Genomic DNA, 15,737 nt, shown 5'->3' on the forward strand with positions numbered 1-15,737 from the left:
GGGTAAAGAAAGGCTCTAGGCTCTACAGTGAGGTCTCACAGGACACTGTATTTCCAGACATCAAGGTGGAATGACAGGATGGGCGTGTCAAGAAGAGAATGTCAAAATGAACACTGAATACGAAGCTTAGACATCTTGGCAGGCAGTGACAATTTAATTAATTAGCTTGTTAATTCTTTGGAGGAGACAAAGGTATATAAAATTACATTCTCCCCACAGTGTGCCATTTTTCTCATGGAAACCTTAACCTGGAAATACTTAGGAAATCATCTTTCCTCTTTACTGCCTGCAAAGCAGTCAGCCATAGTTACAGTTTTTTTTTTATTGCTTTTTAATTGAGGCACTTTTGTAAATAAACACATCCATATAATTAGGAGGCTGGTCCTCCATGCAGGTGTGTGGGTGGCATCCTCACCTCTCTAACCTGGGATATGCAGGCAGGCTCAATTAGCGGCCTGCCCAGCCAAGGTTAAACTGAGTAGGTTGAGCCCTGAGGCTTCTGTTTCCTATGGTCTTCCACACAAATTTCTTTCTTCCTTTGCTACTGAAAATACGCAAAACTTAGCAATGAGAACTATGTTAGGTTGCAATATAAGTGTTGTAACAAGCTTACAGAAGATAGGCATATAGTATATTTCCTCTTCCTCTTTCAAGAAAGGACTTGAAAACATTCTGACCCCTAAAAGAACACTGAAGACTCACCAATTCCACTCTTCTGAAATAAATGAAGAGAGAGGGCTAGGCTGTGTCTTAGTCTAACCACCTCTAGCAGCCCCACAGTAAGGCATACACTAGGTGTTCAATAAATTTTTTGCTGAATGAACTGAAAGAATTTGAAATTGTGTCATAGATGCTTCCAAAGGAGAAATGAACAGTCATTTTAAACTGTTCCTGATATGTATATGTAGGGAGAATAAAAGGAGCTTAGGAAGGTTGATGAGAATCTGTATTTTATCTAGAGTCATTTGAAAATAGACAAGGGTAGTGATTTTATAAGAAACATCACCAGGCTCAGCATTGCCACAGTATAATTTTCTAATGAGGCAATGACAAAAACTGATGGAAGAAAACAGTCTGGCCTTGGAATAATCAAATGGTGATTAAAAACCACAGATTAATATCAAAGTCACAAGTGAGTGTTTTTCAGTAATAAGACTGCTCTACAAGGAATCCAGTATGTCAAATTCTTTTCATTAATCAAAGGGTAGACAAAGGAAGACTCATCCTTACACATCATGAATCCAAGTTAGATGATGCATGGATTGAACAAATAAAGGAATGCTGTTTGGGCAACACTATTGCTCCCAAATGGCTTCCCACTTGTAGGAAAACAGCTCCAGACAAGCCCCATAGTGCATACAGTGGTGCCAAATGACCTGGAAAAAATGGTTTCTATGGATATCATTTAGAGATGCAGATCCCTGAATACCTTCAGGCTGAAGGTACTTTGGTTCTTTTCTCAAAGAAAGCATTTACAGCTCAGGTCTCCAGCCCAGGTTTTGTTTACATAAGAACAATATTGGCCACAGGTCATTTGTGGGGATAATTAATTGCCACCTCTCTGAGCACAGATAGGTTAATTCGGATACACCTAATACAATATCAACATTTTCTTGAAAATTTTTTTTTAAAGCAATTAAAAATCTGCAACACCTGCTTGTCTTTTATCTAAAGCAAGTACAAAGGCTGTTGGTGAAATAGAGAGGACTTTGTTTTTAAACTATTCAGAAAAATACCAGGCATTAGTGATCACTTGAAGGCCTCATTTTAATTTGGTCCAGGATGGGGACTAGCTTAGAGGTTGTCTTTTTGAAACAGTGTACTGCTAAAATCTTTATGTAGGTCAGAAATGGAACTTAAAAAGCCCATAATATTCTGATAGTTTCATGAATGGTCAGGGTCAGAATCTCACTTGTTTACATTTCAGAAAAGCATGATATTTGGTCTGGAGCAAACATCAGGTTTTTTTTAAAAATGCAAATATTAAATAGCATTCTGAATATCACCCACATGGATGAGGGAGAGATCAAATAAATATGAGATGCTTCTATGAATTAAAAAAGAAAAGATGAGTCTTAGGTTTTGGACTATTAAGTACTTTTCTCTCTTCAGACAATACCCTAATAAAACAATTACTAACTACTATGAAACCCTGTCACACCCCTTTGATTAAACTGCACTTCACAAAATATTTAGAAAAAGTCTGAACAAATTAAATAAACATCAAGGCAGGAAATGTAGCCTGGACTGGCCCGATCCTGCGTTCGCCAGTCTGAAGGGCCCTATCACTTGAACATTTTAAGCAAACAAAATCTACTGTAATTCCACTGCAGTCTTTGCACTTAAGCAAAGCTAGCTCAGCCTCTGACATTTTGATTTTTCACAGCAGATGGAAGCCAAAAAAAAAATCTTCCTCGGCTCACAAACATATGTGTCCAGTTGACATCTGATTTTCCAAACCTTACGCAACATCCAGCAAACAAACAAACAAAAAGCTTATTTTCTATTACTCACTATTACTCCAGGATTTCAGTAAATATTTGATACTGATCTCAAAGAAGCCCGAGTCCTGCTGGCTGGCCATGTCTGCGGCATACAAAGAGGCTGGTAGGACGGGGAGCTGCTGGAGGAGCAGGTACCGGGCGTGGAGATGTGGCTGTCACAGGTTAGTGATGTAAGCGAGGGTCAGGAGCCGAGAGGGAGGCTGGCTCCGGCGGGGAGTCCTCATTTAAAGGACGCCGCGGAGCGGGAGAGGGATGCTCAGGCGCTCCTCCTCCGGGGCCAGGACTCGCTTCTTATTTGCTGGGTGCAGATCGCCCTGCAGCCCTCAAAGCCGGCCGCCGCCGCTTTCATTTCTGGGCTGCCATAACCAGAAACGCCTGCTGCCTGCCAGCCGCCCACATGCACTGCTGCTCCAGCCAGGCCAGGTACGGCGCCCAGGAAGTCCCCACCTGAACCGGGATCCGCTGGCTGCGGGAGGGAGGGCTCTGGCCAGCCTCCCTCCCTGCCCACCCTGCAGGGTTGAGGGACAAACTGGAGCTCCGCCCCCTGCCGGGTCTCCACCTGAGCCACCGCTTGGCCTGCACCTGGGCTGCAGGAGGAGGCCTTTCGCAGCTTCCGTGGCTCCCAGGGAGCAGCCCTGGTCGGCTCTGACTGCCGCCTCCCCTGGTGCCTGCCCCCGAAATCTACATGACTGCAGCACGCTGCAGTAAGCAAAGCTGCACCATTGCATCTGCTTGCAGCCGCGTGGTACAAAACCCCATACTCAGCCTGGCTGCACTGGGGGAAGCTTGACAACAAGAAGACTTGGTTGTTCCTCCCTTTCTTTCAGGGGCACAGTGGCATCTGCATTCCCTGTTTCTCCCTCCCAGAAATGCTGGGTTTTTGAGGGGCCCTAAGCACCAACATGTGCACCCTGCTTGTTTACAGAATGCCATGGATTCCACCACGGATGTTTCTCACCCATCTCCTTTCTAAGAATCCTGAAGCCCCATAAAGCTTATTTTATTTGTATTAAAAAGATAAGAAGCAAAAGCATTGGATTCCTTCCTGTACAATGGCCTCTTGGTGAATTTTTTATATCGAGTGTCCTGATTTGTGAGCTTTGTTTCACCTTATCATTTAGCTGGACAGGGGTGTTAGATAAGAGTATTGTATTTAAATAATAACAGGCTGTGTTTGAGCAGGTGAGATTTGACCTTCTCATAAGCCTGGGAGCCTCTCTCATCCATAGTACATCTATGATTAACATTTTCCAAAAGAATTAATAAACTATATGATAGTTATTTAACATAACAAATTTTGGGCAACTCCCCAAACCAACACACAGACAGGCCTACTTAAGAAATGAAAGGGAAAGATTATAATCTACTCTTATTTTTAAGACAATTTTTTAAAAATTCAGCACTAAACAGCTTTTATCACTGTGTCTGGAGATGTCCCAATTTATCAGTCTCAGGAGCTTTTCAAATTCTTCCCCACTCAACCACTCAGACTCCCACCTCAACTCACAGCATTTTGTTCTGATGGAATCTCTCATCAGATTGGCTTTTTAATTCATAGGCATACTAAAGTTGATGAGCTAATTGTCTTTCATCATCTGGGCTTTTAATGTAAGGATTCTAAGCAAAACAGGACCCAATGCTTACTTCAGAACAATGCTAACAGCTAAAAACAAATTGAATACCCATGCGTACCTGATCTGATAGTCTCTCTCACTGTGGCAATGAAGGAAGAAGTAGCATGCAGGGTGCTTGGGAAGGTTCTCAAGGCAAGGCCCCAGCCCTTCCTGCTTTTGAGACCTAAGGAGTGCTATTAACCTTCATAATAGGCTTACTTTCCTCATCTGTTAATTGGGGATAATCACTGTACCCACTTCCTACAGTTGTTGCAAAGAGTAAACAACACTATGTATGAAAAGTATTCATGCACATAATAAACACATCATCACATTTTATTACTTATTATTAAATTTAATTATTATTGCATTCATTGTTTTTATTATTGTGAACTCCTAGTGACTCCAGAATAGAACTTACTTTTTTCAGTTAAATTCTTTTTAAAAACCATTTATGTGACTTAGAAGGTACCCTATTTTTGAACACCAATAATAACTATTTGGGGATGGCAGATTAGTGACATTTAAAATCAACTGCAATAAGCAAGTAAGCTATTTGGTATCATTACTCAAACACAGGGAAATTCTCTTAAAAGAAACCCCACGTGGCTTTTTAAAAAGCTTTTAATAGTTCTGAAAACATACTAACTTGCTGAGAATGCCACACATACATATTTCAAAGGAAACTATCATAAAAATTTAAATGCTATTTGGAAAAGAATGTTTTTTATGGCATCTAGTTTTCCCTGTAAAGAGTGACTCAGCAACTAGGAGATGGGTTCTGTCTGTTAGACCCTGAATCATGTCCAGTGTAGGCTTGCTTTCCTCATTTGAGTACCTTTAGAGAGAGCATATATTGTAAAAGAACAGAAAAGGCCTTCTATTTTGCTGAAAGGCCTGCAAATCAAATGGAATAACACCTGCTACAGACTGGGGTAAAACATTTATCCTTTTGTCTCCTCTCTCTCTTTGGGGGACTTATAAAAAAATACGGTCAGAAGTGGTACCAGGACAAAGGTATTTTAAAATACAACAATAAAATTGGAATGTGTCTCTGGCTTGCTTCCTGACCCCAGTTATCACTTAAGAGGACTGAAAGTGATCTTAGCTTTCATACCTGGAAAACGAGATCCTTCCTTAAAATGCTTGGAAGAACATACAGTGCATCTTTAAACAAGAAAGTTGGCATATATGTTGGGTGCTAAGAGAAAGTGGAAGGCCCAGGACATGGTATCAGAGAATGGAAAAAAAGTAGAAAAGTAGCTAGACAAGTGATAATGATTAGTAACATTTATTGAACAAAATAATACACATTATTAAGTACTGTACCAAAATAAACATAAAATCATACTTAATCCTTGATTCAAATCTATGAGGAAAGTACTATTATAAGACCATTTTATAAGTGAGAAAATTGACACTTAAAAAACCATTAAATAAGGTCAAAAGGTATATGGCTGGTAAAATTTAAGTAAAGGCAGTTTAGAGTCGCTTATCCTGTCACCACTGTCATCACTAGTGTAGTGGTATTAGTATTTTTTTATAATCACAAGCAAGATGAGAATCAACTTCTTCAGAGAAAGTTCAGGAAGATCTCTTCTAAGAGAGACCACTCATGGGTCAAGACCCACCAGGATCCACCTTATCACCAGCAGAGAGACTCAAGTCTAGCCTGCTCTACCAGCCTACACACTTCCCTCCTGCCAGGCTGTTGCCTGGGTAAGGAACTGTTCCCTGGGGGCCATAGTCCCCTGAAGGAACCTGAAGAAGAATACCATTATATTTCACAGTAATCTGATTCTTTGTACAGATTTCCATCTCTATAGAGATGCCTAATCTGGATGGAGGTGGGGTGACTGTGGACAGAAATCCAGCCTGAGCTCCACTCTCCAAGTTGTGAAGGATGAGAATGGGCTCTATCCACCATGATGTGACCTTGTTAGTTCAGGACTCAATCCAGAGGGCAGGCTGCCTATTTTGTGATCAAGATACTGTATGAGACAGTGGATAGGCTGGGTAGTGCAGCAGGAGCCAGAAGAGCAGTGTTTCAAGAAGGAAGTGACCAACAAGTCCCCTATGTCCCAGCTTACAGAGTGGCAGCATGGGATGAAGGTGGGAGAGGGTGCATGAATTGCATCTCACAATTGGTGGCATTTGCCCTCCTCCTGCTGTGATTCCTATTATACCCATCTGTTCTCTCTCTCCCTCCAGATGGCTGTCTACCCAGTTTTGTATTCCTCACTGCTCCCAGCACACAATAGGTCCTCATGCAATAAACATATATTGAATGAGTGAGGGAGTAAGCTGGCCATGCTTGTCTAGGCTTATCTGCTGTCTATCAGGAAAAGATATGCAACAGACATGCAACGATTTGTGTTTTAACTCATATTTCATTTATGCTTTTTTAACATTTTGAACAATTTTTTGAGACTAAAATGTATAGTGTTAAAAAAAAAAAGAAAGTGAAAACACAGCTAGGTAGTCTGGATGCCTGCCAGCCTCAAAAGCCATTACCTAATGATTTTCCAGCGTCTCACTGAATAGATTGGATTAGGGTTGGAGTCCACCTCCTTTCCCTGTAGACAGGTGCACATGGGTGCCCACATGTAATCACTGTCACAGAGTGACACACACACTACTCATGCACAGAATGTATTAGGCAGAAGAGAAATGTTTCACAAGCAACAAAGGAAAATCACTTAAAGCAAGAAAAAAAATCACTATCAATTTTTGATCAGCAGTTTCAAATTCCAAAAAAGTATTAAGTATATTATATTCCCACGATTATACTTTGCATCATAAGAACTGTTCCAAATCAAATTAAGTGCCTCCTAGGTTGAGTTAAAATGCAAGCAGCTGAGATCAATTATGACAAGTATAGAGAAAAGATTTCGTTTTCCTTTAAGCAGTAGAATGAATAAGAAGCCTTGTAGCGATAAGCTTAAGAACAAGGTGTTGAAATAAACAACAGATTTCTCTTGACCTATGTTAGATGCACAATTCTGGCTGATCTATCCCATTCTAAAAAATATTAGAGAAAAAATATGAATTGAGGCTGCACATTGTTCATGAGGCAAGCATAAAATGCAATAATCAGTTCTCTTTGAATATCCCATCCACAGACAGATCTTCACAAAAATAGGTTCTCTGAGTTTTGAAACCATTTACTTCATTACTATCTACAGCAAATAATTTTTTCAATGAATTGAAGTACATTTAAATTTTTTGAATGCAACAGAATTTCATTAAAGCAGAGCTTGTTGTTGCACAGATTCAGACATAAACAAGAAAACTCATGTTTCCCAAAATAGTTTTCATTAGAAAAAAATAGCAGCAGAACTAGTTTTTTTACTTCCCTCCTCAGTTCCTTTGCAAAGGAGTTTTATAAGGAGCTGAGGACCAAGACAAAGGACCTGGATGTTGTTGTTCTAGTGCAAGGGAAAGCCCTTGAAGCAGTTACACAGGAGATGGCAAGAAAAGACCTTGAGAAGAGGCAGCAAAGAGTGGGGGGAAGGCTGGATGCTATCCCACTTACTGCTCTGTGCATGGAAGGCCCTCCACTTGCCTGCTGTCACCCAAGGCAAGAACTGTTGCTTGTTGAGTGCTTAATGTTGAGGCCTTGGGCTAGGCTATATCTCAGAGGACAAAGCTGACTCAAAGGGCTATCCTTGCTGGATACATCTCTAAAACTGGCACTGGGACATCAGTAGAATGACCTAGAGCTGTGGCATCCATTATCCCAGTCCTCCAACCTGCAAAGTGAAAATTGGGCCTCTCTGGATTCTGCTCCAGACAACTGAATAGGGACTTCAAGAACAAATATTCAAAAGCTATTCATTAGAAGGGCAGTGACTTAACCAGAATTGAGTTCCTGCTCTATCACACAGGAGTGAATTGTGTACAACTTCCTTGACGGTAAACTAGTGGTTATTAGCACTTAGTGTAAACTAACGTCTGTTACAAAGATTAAATGAGTGCCCAAGCAGGTGACCACTGTTTAGCAGCATTTCTACAGCAAGCAATAAACTCAGAATATGCTACACAAAATGTCTCCTTAAGTCCATAGTCAGGTTAGGAAAAGAGGAAGAGAGAGCTATTCCCCACTGACAACCACCCAGCTGGCTACCAACGTAAGGTGGACTCGCAAACATGGATGGAGGTTTGTAAAAGTAAAGAAAACCTAATCACGTGCACATATAACTTTTGGGGCCCAGAGTAAACCTCTACCTGAGTAGAGGTTCTGGTTACTTTAGTATGATTTCAAATTTTACCTAATTTAGTCTTCTCATCAACTTCTCAAAAGTAGGGCCTACCTATTTGGATATTATCAACCCAGTGCCCAAACCAGTATAGGCTATGGTTCATATATATTTTGCACATACAAAGATTTGCCCTCAAAGCCAGGTGTGGTGGCTCATGCCTGTAATCCTAGCTTCTTTGGTGGCAGAGATTACAAGGATCAGTTCAAGGCCAGCCAAAGCAAAAAGGTCAGAACCCCATCTCAACCAATAGCTGGGTGAAGTGGTGCACACGTGTCATCCTAGCTAGGGCAGGAAGCATAAATAGGAAGATGGTGATCTAGGCCAGTTCAGCATAAAGCAAGACCCCATATCAAAAATAACCAGAGCAAAAAAAGCTAGTAGTGTGGCTCAAGTGGTAGAGCAGCTTCCTTGTAAGTATAAGGTGCTGAGTTCAACCCCGAGGGTTGCCAAAAAGAAAAAAAAAATTTTTGACCTCAAATTCTGTAGAATCAAGGCATGGCATATTTACCATTTAACACAGTATTTATAGACATGTATGCAAACATGGGAGGGACTCCTCCAACACTCTTATCATGGAAGCACACCACACTATGAATCACTTTACAAGCATATTTTCAAATATCAACAACAACCCAAGAAATTATTTATATTCAGATGCAAACGGGTCTAATATAACCAGTGACAATAGTAGCTAACTACCAATACTCCATTATAAAGATTAAGTCTTTTCTAAAGAAGAAAAAAAACAGCATTTGCTTTTATATTAGTATTTGCAAAAAAAAACAGACAGCTAATGCTTAAAAGGACAAGACACAATTTGATTATATCAATCATCTTTACTCTTTCCCAAGCACATATAAAGGAGAATTAGAAAATGTTAGTTCTTCCCTACATGAATGGTAATACAACACAAAAAAGGAGCTCTCATAGCTGCATTAAAATTATTGAATGATGCTATTTCTAGGATTCAGTGATCAAACTTAAACCCCTTTTAGGGTTACAGCAAATATTCCTATTTTTATTGTATCAGAGTTCCTGATTTCATGAAGAAAAATAAATTTTAGAGTTTAAGTTACAGGGAAGAGATCAACTCTTTTCAAAGGTACCATAGAATGTACAGTTATTAAAATATGTAACTTTAAAATCAATGATATTGGGGGAAATTAGAGATTTGATTATATATATATATATATATATATATATATATATATAATCTATTCACTACTTAAATGTTACATATAATAAAGGTTTTTCCTCTACCAATGAATGCATGTTTACAGTTACCTACCAATACAGGTTAAGGGACAATGAATTAGGAAACTCTTAATTCTGGTTCTTATTTTGACCTGATATTAGGATTTTAGACCACCTATTTCTCTATAAATGAAGACTGCTTCTTTCATCATTAAATTGTCTCTTAGGGCAGGCTAATCTTTTGTTTTCCCATACTTTTGGGAGGAACCATGCCATGTGAAAAGCAGAACTCTGGGTAATAAATTATGTAAACTTTTGGCACATGTTATTTACTTTGGGGGCAACAAATTCACCTTCTCACTGTGTTTTGATAAATAAAATATCAAGGGTGTGCACACACACATACACACAGCCTGTCTGACTGTCAGGAGAAGCTGACCTGGGACCACAAAATAACGGTATTAGAAAGAGGTAAATCAATATGAAAATGACCAAGTCATGTACTATGAAATTTATGAGACAAAAGCAAAGTGCTTTGTTCAGCTTGGAAGAAAACTGCTAGATACCGTACACTGAGCGAGTCCTATAAACCATGGCCAGCCAATGGCTAAAAGCTAGGTTCTCATCACTAAAATTAAGGACAGCATCACTTCATTTGGAAACAACACTTTAAAACAGTGTTTCCCTCCCTGAGGGGAACAGGTTCACCTTCAGAGTCTTCCAAATGGCCACCTGCTCATGGAGCTGCCAGATGTGATCCCCTGGTTCCCTCTGGCATGTGCTTGCTGACAGTGGGGCACCGTCTCCACCACAGGCAGGGTTCAGACGCATTAGAAAATGTAACTGAGAAGGGGCAAGTATATTTTGCAGGACAGAGAAAGTCCTACAAGGCGTGTTTTTAGAAAGGGTGGGAAGTCACCACCCTATTTGAGCAGACAGGAAGGGCTTTGTGTAGGAGGGTGGGGCTGCTGCTCAGAGGTGGTGGGGAGATCAGTTCCAACTGCCAGGCTCAGCGTAGGAGTCACAGGGGCGGTGAGAGTAATGAGCTTTGCAGATGGGCAGGCTGCATGAGGTCACTCTGAGAGGCCCAGGGTAAGGAGGTGAGATGGAGGGTCAAGATTCTGCCCCTTAGTGTTAGCCACAGAGAAAACCACACTTATCGTCAGGTTGGCCCCTGCTCTACTAGGTGCTGGCCACAGGGACCCACCTACATCTTTGACCTATTCCTTTCTTATTTCTAAAATGTATGAGATAATATCTCATCTACCCTTTACATGGAATTGTTTCTTGATTTCGAAGGAGATTATGTGCAAGGAAGGGCTCTGTATTCCCAGGGGATTACTATTGGATGCTCAGTACAATAACTAGACAGATGAGAAGGGCAGGTGACCTCTCTTCAGTTCTTCACCCTAAAGAAACACATCTTCCTGGTCATGGCAGCAGCTTGCTGGGCTTTTAGTGTTTTCATTTAGGGACATGCCAGGGGTGTCACGCTCTGTAAGTGGCCAGTCACCAACTCCAGGAATGTGCTGGTGGTTTGCCTGGGTCTTCTCCAGGCCACTCTGGGCTCTGGATAAATACAGGATGGGTGGAAACTGTAGTGGGAGAATTACTCCACCCTGCCTCAGAAGCCTCATGTTCCACCTTCTTTGCTCCCCAAGGCAATTTTCCCTTTTTCTTATCCTTTGAGATTATTTTTAGAAATTAACTTTGTCTATGAATTCTTACATCCTTGCCTTTGTATATCACTCTCCACATACATAATATATACTGAATTCCTTAAAATAATGGATAGCGAAAGAATAAGGACAAAGGTCACAGACATGGCCTTCTGTTGCACTTTTGGGAGAAAGAAAATATGGTGAGCCTTTCTAATAATGAGAAGTGTATTAGTCAAAAAGCTGAGCCTGGAAATTATAAGTACACAATACTCTCTCCATTGGCTTTCTATCTAACAAATGAGGAAACTGAAACTTGTAGAGGTCACACAACAGAGTGATAACAATAATATTGATGATTGCTGCTCAAGGGATACAGTCAAGATCAGTACTTAGATCTGACTCTAGGTCAATGAGGTCCAACAGAAATGTAACATGAGCCACACATGTAACTTCACATTTTTAAGTAGCTAAATAACTAAAAATAACCAGGTGAATCCCTACTTGGGAGGAGATATCAGGAGGATTATGGTTCAAGGCCAGCCTGGGCCAAAATTTAGTGAGACATGATCTCAACAAACAAACCAGGAGTGGAGAAGGCATGTGTCTGTCGTCCCAGCTACTTGGGAGGAATAAATAGGAGGACTGAAGTCCAGGCCAGCCAGGGAAAAAACCTAAGACTCTACCTGAAAAATAAAGCAAAAAAGGACTGGGGCATGGCTTAGGCCTACCAAGTGGAAGGTACTGAATTCAAACTCTAGTACCACCAAAAAGAAAATAAATAAAAGTAAAAGGAGCAAGTGAAGAAATTTCAATAACATACTTTGTTTAACCCAGTGTGCCAAAATATTACTGATTTAATATGTAATAAATATTAGAATATTACTTTCCCCTTAAATATTTGAAAATCCACTGTATACTTTATAGCATATGCAAATTTGGATTAGCCACATTCTAAGGCACAACAGCTATCAGTGGCCAGTGGATTCCTTATTGTACAGAACATCTCTAGAAGGTTCTTAACTATTTTTGTGCTATGAACACTTTTGCCAGTCTGGCAAAGCCCATGGGCTCCTTCTCAGGATAACATGTTTACATTAAAAAATATATATACATAGGATTAAGTATATTTGGCCCTACTTCCAGAAAGCTCACATTTTCAAGTGATGCTCAAAAAATAGTCATGATAAAGCAGAATGATAGAGGGGGTGAATTCAACTCTAATATATTGCAAGAACCTTGATACATGTCACAATGTACTCCCAGTACAAATATAATGAAAAAAAAAAGATTAAAAAAACAAACAAACCCCAAACCCAACAACAGGCATGAATAACTGCTATACCTTTAAGAAGCTCTCCACACTTTCCTTCCAACTTTCTTTGTTGTTGTTGTTGTTTCATTTTGTTTGTGGTGCTGGGGAATGAACCCAGGGTCTTGCAGATGCTAGGCAAATGCTCTACCACTGAGCCACATTCCCAGTTCCCAACTCTCTCAATTCTATTGCTTTCTTTCTTTCTCTCACTCACTTGTTCTGTGGCCTTCACTTGCTCTTCAGCATCTTATTTTAAATATTCAAGTGATATTTAAAGACTTGAGTCATTCAACAAATAACAAAACATATTAGTGGATGTCCTCACAGAAAGCATAGATACAATACTTTCTTCCCAAATTGGTGCTTGATTACAGAACATCAGCAAATTACATTCCTTACAATAATCAAGCACATGCATATTGCTCACATTTGAACGTGAGCTCCATTGTCCATGTTTGAGAATAATGTGAAAATGTCATCCTCATAAGTTAACTAAGCTCCATACTTGTACTGATACCATTTCCAGCTGATCAAGGATCTCCTGGATTTATTGACGATCAAAATGGAAAGAAACTTTGTGAAATTATTATATATAGTTAGACTAGTGCTCTGGTCTTAATAGCTAATCCAATTTTTAAAATTTCATTTTGCTTTCAGTTATAGAATTAATTTGGTGAGTTAAAACCAGGATATTTTCCCAATGAAATAGGCTAGGAAGGAATTACGTTAGAGTGTATCACACAGAGTAAAGGTGAATACTATTTCATGAAACTTACATTACATAAATGTGTATACACAAGAGAATGCTGGGATGAAATGTAATGCAAAATGTATTTCTCATTGTGAGTTACAGTTTACAACATACTAAATTTTAAAAGTCAGACACAAAAAGGTCAAAGATTTTAGAATCCCACTTACAAGAAATGTCCAGATTAAGCAAATCTATAGAGTCAGAATACAGACTGTCTGTTGCCAGGGGATACAGGGAAGGGGAACGTGAATCTGCTTAATGGTTAGGGGGTTTGACTCTGGAGTGATGGAAATGCACTGGGACCAGAGAGAGGTGGTGGTTGTTCAGGATTGTGACGGCATACCATGCCGATAACATGTCACTTTAAAATGGCTAGCTATGTCTTGATGACCTCACTAAATTATTATGTTTTAATGTGAACACTCTGTGTTGGAAGCCCCCACCCCCCACAATGTAGGTTCACCTTGCCTTTTGCAAAGTCCCACTTGAGGTGCTGTTCCATCTCCACCTAGTGGTGAAAGCATCTTGTGTTGGGCTTCCAGGACTAAGGATGCCTGTCCACAGGACAGTCACTTCTACTTCACAGAGCTAGTTTATTATCTGGAGTCAAGACAATGCCTACATCTCAAGTTGGATGTCTATTTCATGACTGTCTAAATATCACACAATGACAATCATTAGCCACTTTGAAGTTTGTCAGGAAAGAAGGATGATTTCCAGTTCCAGCTCTTAAATATTTCTCAAAAGTCACTGAATCTTTCTGGGGTTGGTTTATCTGTTGACAAAGAGGGAAAACCATTCCTCCATCATAGGACTATTATAAAGATCATTAAAAGACAGCCTAAGAAATGTACCTAATACAGGTAAATGCTCACAAAGTATTTGTTCCTTTTCTCATACTTCCCAATTTCTTATGATACCACTTGAGCCATACCCCAGCCTTTAAAAAATTTTTTTTTTGCTTTAGTTATTTTTTTCAGGTAGAGTCTTGCATTTTTTTTCCCAGACTGGCTTTGGACCTCAATCCTCCCACCTACACCTCCCATAAAGCTGGGATAAAAGGTGCACACCACCATGCCTGGCTGGTTGGTTGAGATAGGGTTCTTGCTAACTTTTTACTCGAACCATGATCCTCCCTGTCTCTGTCTCCTGAGTAGCTAGGGTTACAGGTATGAGCTGCTGCATCTCACATCCTTTTGGATTTCTAAAGATACTTGCAAGGACTTGGTGAACCTCAATCAAGATGACTCATACCTCAAAGAGTACTCCTCCTGCTACAGACTGTTGTTTGCAGAAAGAAAAAATTGTGGGTGCTTGGAGCAAAGTGTCAGGGATCTAGAATGATTATGGGAAGAAGAGACAGTACAAGCATTGAAACTCAACACAATATACAGCTAAGACCAGGTGAACAGCAAGTGTACAACAAGAGTGGGGAGAGAGAAAGAAAAGAAAGATCTACCAGACATTCTAGTATTGCCAAAAATGCTGCCTGAAGGTGACAGGGAGGGAGGCAGATAGAAGAGGGGAGGGAGGAAGAAGAGAGGGGAGGGGGGAAGAGAGAGAGAGAGAGAGGGAGTTTGGATATTTTTGCAAGTGGATTTACATGAAAGATTCTAACTTTATAATGTGATCTATAAAAATGGGATGGATGGCAGACTGAACAGGACCTTACAAAAACAAATCTGAAGAGAAAGACAAAAAATCAGGCAATTTTCAAATGATAAAGCCAAAAGGTATAAGCAGCTCAAAAATTAATATACATGGAAGAAGGGAAGAAAGGACCATAGAATTAACTTGAAATAAAATAGGTAGCAGAATTGCCAAAGCAACTCCCAATACATGGGAGAAAGTATTACTCCCATGTCAGAATATTCAGAATTTGTAGGAAATCTTATAAAATTACAATCTGGCATTGGAAAAAAACAGGAAATAAAATCAAAACACTATGTTTATATGTAGTAGTTTCCCATATCTTTGAAGGATATGTTCAAGGGTTCTCCTTAAACCATAATAGTACTGAATCCTATATATTACTTGGACATAAGTACTTCAATACTATGATAGTCTACCTAATACTAAGTCACTAATGGGCAGGTAGCATATACAGCCTGGCTACACTGGACAAAGGAATGTTTCATGTCTTAGGTGGGACAGAACAGGATGGCATGTGATTTCATCACACTGAAACAGTATGCAATTTAAAATTCATGAATTACTTGTTTATGAAATTTTCTATGTAATATATTTGGACCATAGTTGACTATGGGTAACTGAAAACTACAAACACAAAACTGCAGATTAAAAAAAAGGACTACTGTACTTTTAACAATTATGACAGGTCCAAGGGGCAGGTGGTAGAAAAGAAAACCCCATAAGCAAAGACAGAAGCAGGTTCCCCACCAGAACTTCCTGGGCCAGCAAGTGCCCCTCTCTCTATAAC

The 15,737-nt window shown here is 39.9% G+C and overlaps 1 protein-coding gene and 1 long non-coding RNA gene across 9 annotated transcripts in view; one reads left to right on the forward strand and one right to left on the reverse strand.

Moving 5' to 3' along the window:
• Fry (FRY microtubule binding protein) overlaps window positions 1-15,737 on the reverse strand; it is a 424,076-nt gene that overhangs the window by 241,271 nt on the left and 167,068 nt on the right. For 2 of the 8 annotated variants that reach the window (XM_074043594.1, XM_074043592.1), the window contains exon 1: window positions 2,515-2,647. The exons of the other annotated variants lie outside the window; for them this stretch is intronic. In XM_074043594.1, coding sequence (XP_073899695.1) covers window positions 2,515-2,584 — 70 coding nt within the window. In that variant the 5' untranslated portion in view covers window positions 2,585-2,647. Of the gene's footprint in view, window positions 1-2,514; window positions 2,648-15,737 lie in introns of those variants that run through there. 8 annotated transcript variants of the gene reach the window in all.
• LOC141411481 (uncharacterized) overlaps window positions 1-15,737 on the forward strand; it is a 58,592-nt gene that overhangs the window by 28,122 nt on the left and 14,733 nt on the right. The gene's annotated exons all lie outside the window — the stretch shown is intronic.

The sequence above is a fragment of the Castor canadensis genome, chromosome 10 (assembly GCF_047511655.1).
Source record: "Castor canadensis chromosome 10, mCasCan1.hap1v2, whole genome shotgun sequence".
Lineage (NCBI taxonomy): Eukaryota > Metazoa > Chordata > Mammalia > Rodentia > Castoridae > Castor > Castor canadensis.